This window comes from Pan paniscus, chromosome 12, assembly GCF_029289425.2.
Source record: "Pan paniscus chromosome 12, NHGRI_mPanPan1-v2.0_pri, whole genome shotgun sequence".
In the NCBI taxonomy this organism is placed as follows: domain Eukaryota; kingdom Metazoa; phylum Chordata; class Mammalia; order Primates; family Hominidae; genus Pan; species Pan paniscus.
Window position 1 is genome coordinate 33,136,921 of NC_073261.2, and position 17,318 is coordinate 33,154,238.

Here is a 17,318-nt window from a genome sequence, read left to right on the forward strand (position 1 = left end):
GAGATATGAGGCTCAGCTACCAAAGTCACGCGCGAGAAGGGAAATGCTTGTACGTCCGGAGTGAAAACCGGCGCGTGGCCGGCGAGCACGGCCCCTCCCAGCGGAGGTCCTACAGGCGCCCGCGAGCCCCCGCCTCTCCAGCTTCGCCGCGCCAGCACCCCGCCACCGGCGCTGGCTCTGAAGAGCCCCGGCGGCGGCCGCGTCTGCGCAAGCTCGGGACGGCCTCGGGAGGCGGGGCTGGCGCGGGGCGGGCGCGGGGGCGGGCGCGGGGAGGCGGGCGGGGCCTGGTCCTGTGAGCGTTCGGAGACTGCGGGCGCGCAGACCTGTACTGGGCCCGCGCCCCGGCCCCTTACAGAGCTGGGTGTGTCCCTCCGAGTGCCCCCCGCTAGGGACTGTGCAGGCCGGAGCTAGGCAGGGACAGCGGGGCGAACCGGGCTGATAGAGTCGGTGCCTGCTCCTGTGAGGCTCTCACCGAATCCCTGCTGTCTCCGGGCAGCTGAAGAGCGCTGGGCCCTCGCGTCGCGAGCGTGGCTGTGGCCGTGTCTCCTGGTAGTCTGAGCCCACTCTGCGTGTGGATCCACGTGGGAGCTGGGTTCCAGAGCCTGGTCCTGAGGAGGAGCCGAGCCGGGGGTAGGAGGCCGGACTTGGCGAGGGAAGAGCACGACCTCGGGCAGCAGTGCGCCGCGCTGGGCGCACCGGGGTTTGCCGGCCCTGCTCTGGGCCCTGCAGGTCCGCTGGCCCCGCCGCGCCTAGTGGGGATGCCCCGTGTCCCCCAGGCAGCCCCAGCCTGCGTCCCGCTCCCTGAACCCTCGGGAGGACCACAGGGCTGTGGCCGAAAGACAGAGATTTGGACCTAGTGAAAGGACGCCGCTCCTTAGCGCCAGCTATGGACTCCACAGCATCAGGTTTGGCTCTGGAGCGTGCGGAGGGCCAGGAGCCCTCTTGGGGAGCTAGTACCGGGCCCGATATCAGGAGGACCCCAGGAAGAGGCCGGGGAATCCCACTGAAGGGTGAGGCTGTACTTCATCTGCCTTCCGTGTGGCGACATCTAACCTTCCAGACCCAGAAGGCTGAAGCCGCAGTCTCCTGGGTCTGGCAGGGGTCTCTAGATGACCGTGGCGGAGGTGGAGGGGATGGCCATGGAAAATTGTCCCAATGGCCAGAGGAGAGCAGAAGAGGATCTGATCTCTTCCTGCTGCGGCAGGGAGAGGGCAAGCAAACCCAAGAGGGAGTGGCCCTTGGCCAGGGATCAGAGGACAATAGGGCCATTTGGAGCCTTGTCATCCACCTCCTTAATCACCTCACTAATAAGGTTCTTCCAGTCGTTCTAGCTCAGCGGTGTATAAGGTCAGCAGTGTACATGGTGGGTACCTCCTCTGAGCCCCTTCCCCCAATAGCGTTGGGGGCAGGGCAATCCAGGTGACCCAGGAGGTTTTAAGCCAGTCCTAAGTTTAGAACGTCCTATCTCTAACCAGGTGGGCATTTTAATCCGACTGTTCATCCTTCCGTGCACATGCTCAAGGACACATAACTGGCCAGTGGAAGAACTGGGCCCAGTCCGTGGGCTTTCCACCCCCTCTTTTTTCCTTTATACCCTTGTTAATCAGTGTGGCTCTGGGAACAGCAGAGGCATTGCCCAGAAGCTCTCTAGAATTGCAGACTCTGGGGCCCCACACATCCTCAAACAGGGTCTTAGCAAGTCTTGAGCCAGAGTTTAACAAGATCCTCAGGGATCCACACACACATGAAGCTTGAGGAATGCCTAACTGTGCTATGCTTACACCCATGTTGTTAGCCTTAACTACTTCTCTGGCATGGTTTGGGTTAGTTTTTTTGTTTGTTTTAAGGCTTTTATGAACAGTATGATGCAAAGCTTTATAATGAAGGAGCTCTCAAGTGTGTTGCAGAGACCTAACAGAGCTTGGGAACACCAGGGGCAACTTCTCAGAAAGAGGTGGCCTCTGAGCTGGGTTCCCAAGGATGAGGGGAGAGGTGTAACTTCCTCCCCTTAAAGCCTCATAATCCCGCATGGCCTTGCCTTGGGTCTTGTGTAATTGTTAACCTGTAGGCTAGATTTAAAGTTCCTTGAAGTTCTTTTCCATATTTATATTTCCAAAAGTCCTAGGAGATGACCTGCATACAGTATGCCCAGTAAATAACTTAAGTGGTATGGCCAGACTGGTCACACTTCACTCACTTGTAGACTGATGTGGGCTGTGGACAGGTGGGAGCCTCATGCAGCTGTGTACAGGGGCACTTTTCTCAATGTTTGAAGGCTAGAAGCTGCCTCTCAGATCCTTTTGATCCACTGGTGTCCTCAGAACAACGGAGGTGACATTCAGAGCTGTTCTGGGTCTCAGGCTTGGGAAGTCTGAGAGCTGTGTGTGCTGGCAGGGTCAGCTTCCCTTATGTCTCCTTCTACCTTCCCAGCTTCCCCTTCTCAGAATCCTGCTCTTCCTCCAGAGAGATTCCCAGGAGAAGAGGGAGCAACCAATTCATTCCTGAAAGCCAGGCCTCGGGTGAGTTGTATTCTTAATTTTTCCTCAAATGCCTGAACGATGGTTAGCTTTGCCTACTTTTCACCAAAAAGTAGCCTCTTTTTTCACTAAGGGAACTGACCCAATGCTGTCTCTGCAGGAGGCTGAGCCCATCCAAGTGAATGATGGCTCCCTGCCCTGTCCGGGGTGTTCTCTTCTTGCTGTGCACCCACTCAGATCGTTTGGGCTTACTCTGGCATATTTCTGGAAAGGGCACTGTGGTGACCACCAGGTAATATGACAGCCCTGGCCTTGAAAGAGTGTCACAGCCACAGTGGAAGAGGACCCTGACACCCAGGATGCAGCCACCAGTAACAGGATGTGAATGGTTTGATGCCAAATGGAGTGGCACAGACAGGCCTTTCCATCGAGGTTCACGAAAAGGGGAATCGGCCTGTTCTGGAGAGGTTGGGAAAGCTCATGGAGAATTGGGGACAAGCAGGTTCTGAGGGTATGGACAGGTGGGCAGGCTATTTGAAGCTGGGTCCCTGTTCAGATGTTACCTCCCTGGATTAGGGAGGAGCCACACTTAACTTTACTACTTACAGGCTGTGTGGCCTTGGATGAGTCACCTAACCTCTCTATGCATTGGTTTGCCACCAGTAACATGTTAAGCAGGCAGCAGTAACATGAAGACTATAATAATGTTAATGTTGATGAAAATAGTTATTATTTATGGAGAACAAAACCTGTATCAGGAACTATTCTCTACAATTTACACATACTAATTCATTTTGTCTCTAAAACATTCCCATAAATGGTTACCATTTTGAAGAATGGTAACCAAAGTGTGGAGAGGTTAACAGAAGAAGTCAAGGCACAGAGAGAGAAAGTAACTTGTTCATGGTTATCTAGTTAGTGAGGAAGGGACCCCAATTTTACATCCAGGCTGTCTGGCTCTGAGATCTTAACCACTCAATCATAGAGCCGCCTCATGTTGTTGTTAGAGTCCGCTGGCAGTTCCGCTGGCAGATGGTAACTGCCTAATCCTTGTTGGCATCAGGGATCATGGTGACTGGCCCTCAAGGGGGATTCAGGTTTGTCTCTAGTGAGCTGGATGTGGAGGGGTACAAATGCCAGCCTCCGGGGTTTCCCAGCATCCAGGATAGGCATGGGATTCAGGTTTGATGATAGACACTGACATTTAACTTTCAAGCCAAAAGGGGGAACCCCCCTAGTAAGGAATTTAATCAGTAAAGTCATAAATAGCAGTTAAATCTTTTTGGCCCTGATGTACATCATTCAGAGGTTTATCAGAGCACTTAGGTGGGTTCAGTGTGGTAATGACAGCCCCACATCTCAATGGCTCGCAGTTAGAAAGAGTGCCTTTCTTCTTTCTGCTGTCTTTGTCAGTAGTGGGCTGACTGTGACTCTGCTCCACACCCTCTTCTCTCTGAGCTTCAGGCTGAAGGGTCAGTTCCCTCTGGGATATGCTCTTCTTGTATCAGAGGGAAAGAGCAGTGTGAGAACCAGGGGATGGCTCTTTGGGTTTCCACTCAGAAGCGGCACATGTGGCTTCTGCTCACAACCCACTCACTGGCTGCTGCAGGTCCCGTGGCCAAGCCTAATGTTAATGAAGTGGGAAGTATTAGCTTCCTAGAGTGAGGATCCTAAAGGGAAGGGCAGGGATTATGTTAAGCGAATAATTCATCTATCACTGTATATTTTCTTACCCATAGATGTTCACTTCCCTCTCTCCTGCACACAAAATGCCCTCCAAGAGAAATAACCCAAGAGCTGCATCCAGTCAGAGCATCATGATCAAAGTCCTGGATGGCGCGATAGTCTGGATGGAGATCCTGTGGGTCTGGATACCTATAAACTAAAAGGACAATTACCTGAATCCATATATCCAATATACAATGAGCAATGGGGACAGGATGGCCATGGTAGACACTCCTTTACAGAAGAGGGAAGCATGGGAAGAGTCAGTCCCGGGTCCATAACAGTCGTGAAATTCCACTGGACAGACACTGTGAGGACCCTTGGTCTTGGGAGTGGGAAGGTCTGTAGGTTACACCCTGGTTCTGCTCCCTGGGTGGAGCTCCCTGGCCTAGTGTTTTCCTTGGCTGTTGGCTTTGCCATTGGGAAGTTCCTTCGTTTTGATACCTCCTTGGTGTCATATGAAGATGATACTGGAGAATAAGCTTTCTTGGGGGCAAAGCAGCTTTTTCATCCTGCTGGAGTAGGTTGGTGGCCCAGGATTGTTTTAAGTGCAACTCTAAAAAACTTAATCAGCTTTTTATGAATTTGTTTCCAGTTGGCTCCATGTGTCAGTGGTTTGACCCACAGTTCTTTTTGAAATATGCCCCCTTCTTTAGCCTTAATTGTGGAGTTTTTGGATTTCCTTGGGAAATCTATACTTTTTTCACTCTGAACAATTTGGTCCTACTGAAAGCCTTTACTGGGAGCCTTTTGAAATTACTGGGAGATTTACTGGGAGCCTTTTGAAATTACTCAGAGGTTTAAACAAAAAGGTTTGACAACCACATCCATGATTTGGTCCCTGATAATGGGCTGAGTTTTAATTAGCTGTTGTCACGCAGAAGCTGATGTATATTGTCTTTGGCCAGTTGGAAATGAGAATTGGTTGTCTCCAACCCTGCAAGCCCTAGCATTTCTGGACATTTCCTATTGCCTTCCATTTTTGTTTTGCAAACCACAAACTCTTGAGCTCATTTTTTCTTGTAATACTTTGTCAAACTCAGCCAATAACAACCAGCTCACACTACTAATGTTATGTTTCCAGCCTCTTCTCATAACATCACAAGCTCATGCTTTCATTGTTCATCTTTCAAGTTACTGAAGGCAATAGTTTCACCAAACAGTTCACCACCAAATTACATGGGCTGCCACCTTGCCAATAAGTTTCTTCACTGCCTGGCCTGGATGCCAGTGTCATCTATTTTTGGCTTTTTGTTATGGCAGAACTCCACTTTGAGTACCAGTTTTTTAAGGAGTCAGTATAGGCTAGTTATGCCATGATAGCAACAGCAAACCCTCAGAGACTTACACCATGAAAGGTTCCCTCTTGCCCATGTTACGTGACAGCTGTGGCTTTGCCCACATCTTCACTCAGATCATTTGCCATTTTCAAGGCAGACAGGAAAGGACAATTGCAGAACCCCCACTGGCTCTGAAGGCTTTTGCTCACCTGTAGCTCGTGTCTTTCACGTTCAGTTTGAGAAAGCAGATGACATCGCCCCACCTGGGGCAGGGTGAGGCAGAAGCTCAATTCTTTAGGGAGGGCCAGTGGATATTTTGGACAAATAATATAACCTATCAAAAGAGGTCACTATAGTAGTGAATTTTTCATGTTTGATTATTTTGGATGATTTTATATTATAAAATTGTTACTTCAGCTTTTCTGTGGAATCAGTATCTAAATGGGATTTGATTTTTAAATACTTTGGTGTAAACGTAACAGGAATTTATAGTACTTACTTTCACCTATTTTGCTCTTTAGTGGATTGCCATACAATATAAGCTAAATGGGAGGTGTTCTAATTACTGAGATTGAAGGTGACAGGATAGTTCTGGCCAGGACCTGTAGAATAATTATGCTTTATAATGGTGACCTGGGATCCAGGGTCTCATGCTCAGCTTTATAAACTTAGGAACTGAATAATGAGTAGGCTTTGGGGGAAAGGATCATGCTAGTCAAACGCACAAAACTTATTGTTTCATCATAAAGCCACTTGTGATTTACTTTTGCTGAACTGTGTGCTGGCAGGCAGGTGGAGGATAAATTATCATAAGCCCCAGATTACTTGATTTGGCCTTATTGTTGTTAAAATCATAGGTCACAAGTTTCAAAAATACTTTAGTAGAAAACTGTTGATCCTTGTGTATTTGAGAATGCAAAGCATATTCATCTGTTAATTCTAATTGATTCCAATTAAATGTAACTAGATTGAGAATAAAACCTTTTGACAAATGAGGAAATGTATTACATTTACCCCCAACTGAGAAGAATGTCTCTGTAGGCCTGATTCACCTGAGACCCTGATTATATTTCCTAGCAGTTTCATATTGATAAGCATATAAGTGGACACTGGGTGAGACACCAAGTGGTAAGGACGGTACAATCCCTGGAGCAGCTTAAAATATTTTTGAGATAACAAAACCCACAACTCTGTGGGCACTGGGATAGCTGCTGGGAACTCAGAATCCCTTCTTGCACATCCTGAGGTTCTCCTTAGATGCCTGCCTGCTCTTCTCCCCAGGGCCATGAGGGTGCTCCTTCAGGGTACAGGAGTGTCTTCTGTGTTTCAGGACCTGATGACATTTGAAGATGTGGCTGTGGAATTCAGCCAGTGGGAGTGGGGGCAGCTGAACCCTGCTCAGAAGGACCTCTACAGGGAGGTGATGCTGGAGAACTTCAGGAACTTGGCCATTCTGGGTGAGCACAAGCCCTCCAAAGCCCAAAGCCCGCCCAGCAGGACTTCTTGATTTCCTTGATGTTTAAGAGCTAGTGGTGTCTGGGCTGGTTGGCTAAGTTTGGCCCTGGGTTTCCTTGGGAAGTCTGGAATCAGACATTTACATTCTCTTTGGGGCCCAGTGATACAGTATTTCTGTTCCTAGTTCTAGGAAACATCCAGCTACTTATGGAGTTGAAATAGGAAGTTACCTGGCTGTGTTCCTAACTTTTCACAATGCCTGTTCTCTGGAGGCTTTCCATGCCTACAGTATTTCTCCACCTTGAAGATGAATATCCAAAGACTTGGCCACTGGCACACACAACCAAAATCCTTTTCCTTCTCTACCATCAGGCCTTCTAGTATCCAAACCATATGTCATCTGCCAGTTGGAGGAAGGGGGTGAGCCCTTCATGGTGGAGAGAGAAATCTCAACAGGAGCCCACTCGGGTGAGTGAGTGAGTGAAAGCATTGCATATGATAAGGCCCAGCTGTGGTGGGAGGTAGCCTAGAGCCTTTGGTCAGTGTGCTGTCCTTTCAGAAGATGAGATCACTTGGCAGGAGCCCTCAACTCTGGTATGTTGAATTTTGTAATTATTTCTGGTGTCAGGAGAGGAGATGTTCCTTTGCTTTTCTAGTCTTTATGCTTTGTTTGGTTCCCATCTCTGCCCATGCCTTCTGGGTTATTGGTGCCATGCAGCATCACTAGATGTCTCATAGTCAATGTTAGATGGATCAACAATCGTATAGGGCCAGGCAATCCTAGATCAGCAGAGTTAAGGGAGTTAGTGAGGGATCAAACAAAAAAGTTGAGCACCCCAGAAATGAAGGGGTTACAGGCAAGGACAGACAGAAGATGTCACGAAGATCCAGGTGAGGACACTTCAAGCTTGATTAAGGTGAGTCTCAAAAAAAGTGGTTCCAGGAACAAAGACTACTCCTTGACAGCTGTTAACAGCATCCCTTTGAGACCTTTGATTCTCAGGTGACTTGAGAGTACCTGGTAGGCTATATGCCTTGGAGCAGAATTCTTGACTCAAAGCTTTCCTGACTGCTGTGTGTAACCCAAGCACACTGGAGGCACGTGACAGTCTATGCCAGTTCATTTCCATGAGCCAGAACCTTACCCGTGGCCAGAGCTGAAGCTCAGGAAAGTGGTGCTAAATTCCTGAGAGGATAGGCTGGGCTTTATGAAAGGGAACTAGGTTATGGCAGAGAGGGAAGATGCTGATATCCTCTGTACTGGTACTTACTTGATCTTTTTTCCTTCCAAAATGAGATCAAGGGTCTGACATCTGGATCTAGTCATCTGTTTATTTAACAGTGGTATATAAGCATGGCTATGTTTCAGAATGTCCCAGGGAGCTTGTTAAACATTCAGGTTCCCAGGAGCCACACAAGACCTATTGACTCAGAAACTCTCTGACTGGCCTCTGGGACCACTGGTTAGGCATTACCAGTCATTTCCTTCTTCAGAAGTGTGCTTGTTATTATTATTTTATTAATTTTCCACTGTGGCTGAAACAGAGTAGCACAAACTTGGTGGCTTTAAACAACACAAACTCATGTCATAGTTCATAGGTTAGAAGTCTGGCATGTGTATCACATGGTTCCAACCAAGATGTCCACAGGGCTGCACACCTTTCTGGAGTGGCTGGGCACCTTTTTTCTTTTCATTTGGGTTGTTGGCAGAACCAATACCTTGCAGTTATAAAACCGAGGTCCTTGTTTTCTTGCTGGCTATAAACAGATGGGTGTTCCCAGTTTCTAGAGACTGCCAGATTACTTGACTGAAAGTGCCCCTCATCCATCTTCAAAGCCAACAATGGCTTACACATCTTTCTGCCCAGCCAGGAAATGCTCTCCGATTTTAAGCACTCATGATTAGATTTGACCTATTTAAATAATCCAGGATAATCTCCCCATCTCCAGGTCTGTGCCCTTAATCACATCTGCAAAGTCCCTTTTGTCATATAAGGTAACCCACTCACAGGTTCTTGTGATTAGGGCATGGGCATCTTTAGGGGAGAGTTTCTCTTCCTATCATAATTATATAGAGTAATATGATACATGTTATATGTATATGTGCATAATATATAATAATATAGGGTGTGCACTAAGGTGTTAAAAGAATACTTCATGGAGGACATGAGCTTGTCCCTGAAAGGTATGCAAAGTCTTAAAGAAAGAGAGTGGTGAGAGGGGCAGTGGATATATGGGAAACAGGAAGGCAGCCAGTTTCTGTGCTCAAGGCACTTGCTGAAAAAGAGGACAGGACCTGGTAAAGTATTATAGAGCTATAGTGGAAGATTAAGGGTTTATCCTGTAGGCACTGGAGAGCCTTTGGAAGATTAAGACTGGGAAGAAACTTAAGGAAATGGGCATTTGGAAAAGAAGAAAGTGAAGGGTTTCAGGAAACCTGGAGGTAGGAAGACTGGGTAGAATTCTGTTACAATTATGTAGGCCTGAAGAAATTGTGAGAATATAGAATCTGTACCTGGGTGACTTACAATCCTATACTTGGTTTATTGATTTTTGTCTCCATCCTTTAAACTTAGTCTATTTCCTTGTCACCCTTCCTACCCTCCTCTCATCTTTAGTCTTTGGACTTACCTTGTGTACTGGAATCTAAACACATATCTCTCAGATTTTCTTAATCTCCAGTCATCTGCTCATCACTCATTCTCAATACTCCAAAACCATCTTCAGACATAAGCCATTATTGAAAAAATCTGTACGTCCCTTTTAGGTGTTATTTTAAAGCTTAATTATTTCACATTCATTATAGGAGCTTGCTTTTCTTGCTACATAGGACATTCTACATACTAGAATGTCTTCTTTTTTTTTTTTTTTTTTTAACAGACTGGGAGAGAAGGTCTAAATCCAAGGAATCAATGCCAAGTTGGGGAATTTCCAAAGAAGAATTATTCCAGGTAGTATCAGTGGAAAAACACATTCAAGATGTGCTGCAGTTCTCCAAGTTGAAAGCAGCCTGCAGTTGTGATGGCCAGTTAGAGATGCAGCAGATAAAACAGGAGAGACACCTGAAACAAATGTCAACCACTCACAAATCTGCCACCACCCTTAGCAGAGATTATAAATGGAATGGATTTGGGAGAAGCTTAGGTTTAAGATCAGTCCTTGTTAACCAACACAGCATTCTCATGGGAGAAGGATCTTATAAATGTGATACAGAATTCAGGCAGACTTTAGGGGGAAACAGCTCTCAGAGAACCCACCCAGAAAAGAAATCTTGTAAATGTAATGAATGTGGGAAGTCCTTTCACTTCCAGTCAGAACTTAGGCGCCATCAGCGATGTCACACTGGAGAAAAGCCGTATGAATGCAGTGACTGTGAAAGAGCCTTTGGTCATATTTCATCCCTTATTAAACATCAAAGAACTCATACTGGAGAAAAGCCCTATGAATGCAGTGAATGTGGGAGAGCCTTCAGCCAGAGTTCGTCTCTTGTTCTGCACTATAGATTTCACACTGGAGAGAAACCCTACAAATGTAATGAATGTGGACGAGCCTTTGGTCACACTTCATCCCTTATTAAGCATCAGAGGACTCATACTGGAGAAAAGCCCTATGAATGCCGGGAATGTGGGAGAACCTTCAGCCAGAGCTCATCACTCATTGTGCATTACAGATTTCATACTGGAGAGAAACCTTACAAATGTAATAAATGTGGGAGAGCCTTCAGCCAGAGTTCATCTCTCACTCAACATTACAGATTTCACACTGGAGAGAAACCCTACAAATGTAATGAGTGTGGAAGGGCCTTTGCTCATACTGCATCCCTTATTAAACATCAGAGAAGTCATGCTGGAAAAAAAACCCTATAAATTCAGTGAATATAGAAGGGCTTTCAGCTGGAGTGCAGACATCACCGGAACTTAAAGAATTAATATCAGAGAGAGATCCTAAAGGTGTAATGTATGTGGGAAGACCACATCTTGTTCCACATCAGGCAATAATTACTAAAGAGAATCCCTATCAATGTCAAGAGGGGGTGGGCTTCCCCTCTCTTACCAAACATGGGAGAATCCATACTAGTGAGAAACCACGTGAATGTAATGAATGTGGGAAGGCTTTGATCAGAGGATGCACATTATTCAGCATCAGACAGCCGACACTGGGGAGGAGCCTTATCAATGCAGTGAGTGTGGCAAGCCTTCAGTTACATACTGATTCTTTAAGAAAATCAGATAACTTGTACTGGAGAGAAATTCTACAAGTGTGGTAAGTATGGAAAAATCTTCAGTTGTATCTCTTCCTTTACTAAGCATCAAGAACACATACTAGAGAGAGGCCCTATGAAAGCAGGAAATAGAGGAAGGCCTTCAGTCAGGGCTCATCCCTTATTAAGCATCAGAAAATTCATACCTGAGAAAAACCTGTGAATGTGGGTAATGTGGGAGAGCCTTCAGCCAAACCTCATTGCTTTATAAACCCCTTAGAACTCTCCCTACTAGCTGGAAACTCTGGTGACGTGATGAGTGTGGGAAGGGCTTTGGTGGATGTTCCACCAAAACACGTTAGAGAATTTGTACATTAGAGAATTTGTGCTAGAGCAACTCTTCAAATTTAGTGAAACTGGGAAAACCCTTTAGTAGAGTTCAAGCTTCAGTATTCATCTCAAAGAGAAACCTTGGGAACATGATGAATGTGAGGAAAGTTCCTTTCCAACTTGAGATGTATAAAACTAGAGCTGAAAAGAAGCTGAGAAATCACCTTGTCTGGTGATTTTCTGCCTGGTGGGGCCATTTGTATAACCACACTTGTGCATTGCCTCCTCATGCTGTTACTGACGGGGCAGGGTGTCATGCATGGGTGCAGAGGATGGAGGCTGAGAAAGGTAGAGAGCTACCCATGATCTAGCCCAGTCGTATTTTAGAGCTAATAAAACTGATGTTCAGAAAGTGACATGCCTTGGCCTATAGTCCTAACTGGGCTGGGCCTCTTTCCTGTGGTTCACAGCTGTAGTATGGAGATTAATAGACTGGATCTTTGCAGTACAACACCTCCATGCACTTCTTTCTCTGTAGCACATGTTACCTTTCTTTGTGAGGCAATGGAGTGGTCTAGGATTGAGCAAAAAGCAATTTTTGTTACATCTTTATGCTAATAGATTTGGAATTTTTGAAATGAAATGAAACCTTGTTTAAACATTAAAATTACTAAAATAGGCTGGGCGTGGTGGCTCACGCCTGTAATCTCAGCACTTTGGGAGGCCGAGGTGGACAGATCACGAGGTCAGGAGTTCGAGACCATCCTGGCTAACACAGTGAAACCCTGTCTCTCCTAAAAATACAAAAAAATTAGCCAGGCATGGTGGCGGGCGCCTGTAGTCCCAGCTACTGGGAAGGCTGAGGCAGGAGAATGGCGTGAATCGGAGAGGCGGAGCTTGCAGTCAGCCGAGATCACGCCACTGCACTCCAGCCTGGGAGACAGAGTGAGACTCCGTCTCAGAAAAAAAAAAGAAAAAAAAAAACCAACTAAAATATGGGTATTATGCACAATCCAGATCTCAAAAACGTGATTCTAAGTGAAAGAAGGCAGATGCCAGAGACCAGGTATTTTCTAGTACCATTTTAGGAAATGTCCAGAAATGGCAGATCTTCAGAAACAAAGTAACTACAAATGTTACAAGGAATCTTTTTAGGGTGACGAAAATGTTCTAAAACTAGATGGTGGTGATGGTTGAACAATTTGGTAACTTCACTAAAAATCATTGAATTGTTCACTTTATATGGGCAGATTTTATGGTAAATATACCTCAATAAAATCATTTTTCAAAATCAAATTTACACATATACCAACCATTGCTAAACAAGTATTCCTGTTTTGTTTGTTACTTCAAGCCATCTGTGCATTTTTGGTATCACTTTTTATTTTCTGTAACAGTTACCCCTACATTTACTGGGTCTCAGAACCTTGTCAGGCTCTTCTTTAAAGTTCCTACCATGTTGGCTCTATAACTCAGGTGGAGAAGCCTAGACCAGGAGCTGGCGTAGACCAAAGGATACTTGCCTAATAAGGATTAGCTTATACTGAGGAAAATACTTTAAGTATTTAAAGTCCAGATGAGGAAGTTGAGCCCAGAATTCAGGGAACCAGCTCAAAGTGGGCCCATGCAGACAGGCTGGGTCTAAGAGTCCACAAGGTTGGCCAGGGCAGGTAGGATGCACAGGAGGCATCTGGATCTGGAAGTACTTGGACAGCTGAGGTCAAGATGCAAGTCTTGGAGCCTAAAAATCACACAGAAATTTATTCCTGGACAGCCAAGGTTTACAGGAGCAGAAATAGCAAATATTTTCTTGCTCCATCTCTCCCTTTTTTCCCAGTGCTCTGTTCTGTACCTACCCAGATCACTTTATACCTAGACATCTGTCACAATTTTGTAACTGGTCGTCGTCCAAAATCTGTCTCCTCTTCTCATGTATCCTTGCCATGTTAACCATACTTACCAGTTCGAACCCAGTGTCCTGCCCTCCAAAAATCCTTTCAACTGCCTACAAGATAAATCCTCACCCCCGTGTGTGGTATATAATGCCCTCTTTAGGCTGCTCCAACCTCCTGCTGCTCCTGACAGAAGCCTCCATTGCACACAAATGCTCTCTTGTCATCCCTCAGACATGCCTTTCCACATCTCAGCCTGCAAACCTTTACCTTAGCCGTTCTATCAGCCGGGGGCACCTTCTCTACCTACCTAAAGCCTACATAATCAGTCAGAAACCTGTGTAAATTTCCCTTCCTTGGAGAGGTGTTCTCTTGAAAACTGATATGAAGTCATATCTTACCATTTGTAATCATAAACATATTTGTGTAAGTTTTTAAAAATGGACAATATCTAGACTTGTGGTAAATCTTATCACTGTCTTGATCTATTTAAATAATTTTTTATCACTTTACCACTTTCTTGTTTCCTAAACCAGATGACAACGGAAAAAGTCAAATGGTAAAATATTTTAAGAGATTTATTCTGAGATAAATATGAGTGACCTGTAGGCACAGTTGACCAGCATTTGCCTTAAAACAGAGACCTTAAGACTAACAAAAACAGACTCTTTGTAGCAATAACAACATGACAGTAAGTCCTGAGAGAAATCAAAGTGTTTTACGCCAAAATAGATTTAAGTCTGATAAGAAACAAGTCTGACACAGCCCCAGGAGATCCTGAGAACATGTGCCCAAGGTGGCTCTTGTCAGGAGCAGCAGCAGGTTGGGGCAGCCTAAAGAGGACATTATATACCAAACACAGGAGTGAGGATTTATCTTGTAGGAAGTGCAAAGGATTTTTGGAGGGCAGGACACTGGGTTCAAACTGACGAGTATGGTTAACATGGCAAAGGTACATGAGAGGAAGAGACAATTGTGCTGTCAGGCTACAGCTTGGTTTCATGCATTTTTACATTTTAGGGGAATGTAAGACATCAATACATGTAAGATTTACATTGGTTCGATAGAGAAAGGCAGGACAACTTGAAGCTGGTGGAGAAGGGACAGAGACGGAGGGAGGGCCTTCCAGGTCATAGGTGGATTCAAAGATTTTCTGATTGGCAGTGGGTTTATCCAAAGACCTGGAATCAATAGAAGGGAATGTCTGGGTTAAGATAAGGTGTTGTGGAGACCAAGGTTCTTACTGTGAGATGAAGCCAGAAGGTAGCAGGCTTCAGAGAGAATAGATTGTAAATGTTTCTTATCAGACTTAAGAGAAATTTATTTTAGGATAAAATACTTAGATTTCTCTCAGGGCCTGTTATCTGTCATGTTATCTTATTGCTACAAAGAGCCTGTTTTTGTCAGTCTTAAGGTCTCTGTTTTAATGTTAATGCTGGTCCACTGTGCCTGAATTCCAAAGAGAGGAAGGTATAATGAGGTATGTCTGACCACCCATTCCCATCATGGCCTGAGCTAGTGTTTCAGGTTTACATTAGAATGCTCTTGGCCAAGTGGAAGGGTCGATTCAGTTGGTTGTGTGCTTAGAATTTTATTTTTGACTTGCATAGACTATCAGCTGCTTCATGTCACATCTCATGCTTCTCTTGTGTTGCCCAGTTTTCTCAGTGCTTCCGACTGCATGTTTTTGTACTATATGAAAAGCCTTCTTTTTAGAAGACTACCAATTAAATATTTCTTTAGAAAAATTTAATATTGCTTACTGTAGTTATTTTTCAAATTCAAATATAGATTAGCACTGTTCCATCTTTTAGGGATAGGTTGGGGTGTGTGTGTGTGTGGTTACATAGAAATTCAGTGTATTTTGTAGGACTGTGATGACTTCTGATACCAGTTACCCAGAGTTAAACCAAATTTCATGTGTTAAGGACACAGTAGCCCACAAGACTGCCCTCACTTCAGATAACAGCCATGAATTTGGGAGTTCCCAGGCTACCTGTACTTATAATCAATTGGTTACAAATTCAGGAATTCTCATGATCCCTGCAGGTTGATAACTTTCTAGAATGTATATCAGAACTCAGGAGAGTACTATATTTTTGATGACAATTATAGAAAAAGGACACAAATCAGAACCAGCCCAAGGATGAGATGCATAGGGAAGAGTATGGGAGTACCCCAAATGCAAAGCTTCTGTCTCCCCAGCAGCATGTTACCCTGCTGGCACACTGATGTGTGACAACGCACAGAGAAATGCCTACCATGGAAGCTCACATGAGTTTTGGTGTCCAGAGTTTTTATTGGGGTTTTATTACATATTCATGAATGATTGAATCATTGACCTCACAGCTGATCTCAATCACCAGCTCCCCCTCCTCTCCCTAGAGGTTTGGCTGATATTACATGCCTGAAAGCCCCAACTCTAATTACATGCTTGGTATTTCTGGCATGACCAGCAGCCATCCTGCTATCTCATTAGTATAAACTAGAGGCCAACTGTCAGTCACCTCTTTAGCATAAACTATCAGAAAATGCGGGGGTCTGTCCCGCAGACCCTGACCCAACAATGGATGAATAAAGTACACTGACACACAGATACTCTGCTTTGCCAGTCTAGCTGAGTGTCTGGGCTGCTTACAGACTCCAAGCAGAGTGCTATCAACAGTTGGGACCGCTGCCCTGACCAGCTAGTGAAACTTGCATTTATTCAGTAAAGATTAATTGACAGAGACTTGAGTCAACACCACTAGATGGTAATTGACACTGTGGACTTCCCAAGTAGAAAGCAATTAAGCACCCACTGTAAATCAAAGGTTAGTCTTAGGACCACATGAATAAACAAACTAGTTAGGTAAACTCCCCACATTCCTTTCTTTCTACTTTAATTTATTTAACTAAGAGTACAAGGCTGCCTTCAGCCAAGTTTATTACTGGAGCAAGCCCTCCAGGCCTTCCAAGAATGTTTGCGTCATTTAATTTTCCCCACCATCCTGACTGAACCCCCACAAGATGTGGCCCACCATGAATAGTAAAAGGCACCTGTATCCCTCAGGAAATTCCAATGATCTAGAGGTTATTTCCCAGGAACTAGGGATAAAGTCCAGCCAAGTTCTTTGTTTTTATTTTATTTATTTATTTTGAGACAGAGTTTCACTCTTGTTGCCCAGGCTGGAGTGCAATGGCACGATCTTGGCACACTGCAACTTCTGCCTCCCGGGTTCAAGCAATTCTCCTGCCTCAGCCTCCTGAGTAGCTGGGATTACAGGCATGCACCACCATGCCCGGCTAATTTTGTGTTTTTAATAGAGACGGGTTTCTCCATGTTGGTCAGGCTGGTCTTGAACTCCTGATCTCAGGTGATTCACCTGCCTCGGCCTCCCAAAGTGCTGGGATTACAGATGTGAGCCACCACACCTGGCCCAAGTTCTTTATTACACAAGCACACACCCTCAAATCAATATGAAAATGATTCAGTTATTATTCAAATAAGTCACAAACACTAAGACTGTCAAGGACTTCCCTTTTGATCATTCTCTTTGTTGAGAAAGATTGACCAGTTCAGAGAAGGCAAGAGATCCAGATCTTCACCACTTGGAGATCGTTCAGTTGTCTCTGTAGTAAACTGTACCAGGATATCTTCTTGATCTTTTTGTTCTATCATTATGGCAATCATCTGATAAGAGAGCAGCTGTACAGAAGCATTGAGCAAAGAAGTGCTTTCTTTAAGGTGATGTATAGCTTATTCTACCATGTCTGTTTGATTAATCCAAGTAGAGAAAGAAGTAGTAGCAATGACACAGATGCTATCATGATTAGCCAACAAATAATCCTAGCAATGCAATTGTCCATCACAACTTGTGCCAGTAAGTTGAGACAGATCTGTATTCCATCTAGGGAAGAGGTGGTGTCATTCATAACTTCGGCCAGAGTTAGTGATAGGTCTTTTTCAGTCTTTTTA

General features: G+C 45.1%; 1 protein-coding gene across 3 annotated transcripts in view; it reads left to right on the forward strand.

The window, feature by feature from the left end:
• Positions 1–241: 241 nt before the first annotated feature.
• The window catches only part of ZNF514 (zinc finger protein 514), a 36,945-nt gene continuing 19,868 nt past the window's right edge, over positions 242–17,318 (forward strand). The window contains exons 1-5 of one of the 3 annotated variants that reach the window (XR_010109194.1): positions 242–1,010; positions 2,431–2,519; positions 6,813–6,939; positions 7,310–7,405; positions 9,818–11,200. Coding sequence is in view for 1 of the 3 variants with exons in the window: in XM_003830980.8 (XP_003831028.1) it covers positions 887–1,010; positions 2,431–2,519; positions 6,813–6,939; positions 7,310–7,405; positions 9,818–10,803 (1,422 nt within the window). In the remaining 2 variants the exon portion in view is untranslated. Of the gene's footprint in view, positions 1,011–2,430; positions 2,520–6,812; positions 6,940–7,309; positions 7,406–9,817; positions 15,114–17,318 lie in introns of those variants that run through there. The other 2 variants (XM_003830980.8, XR_010109195.1) reach the window with 2 other exon arrangements.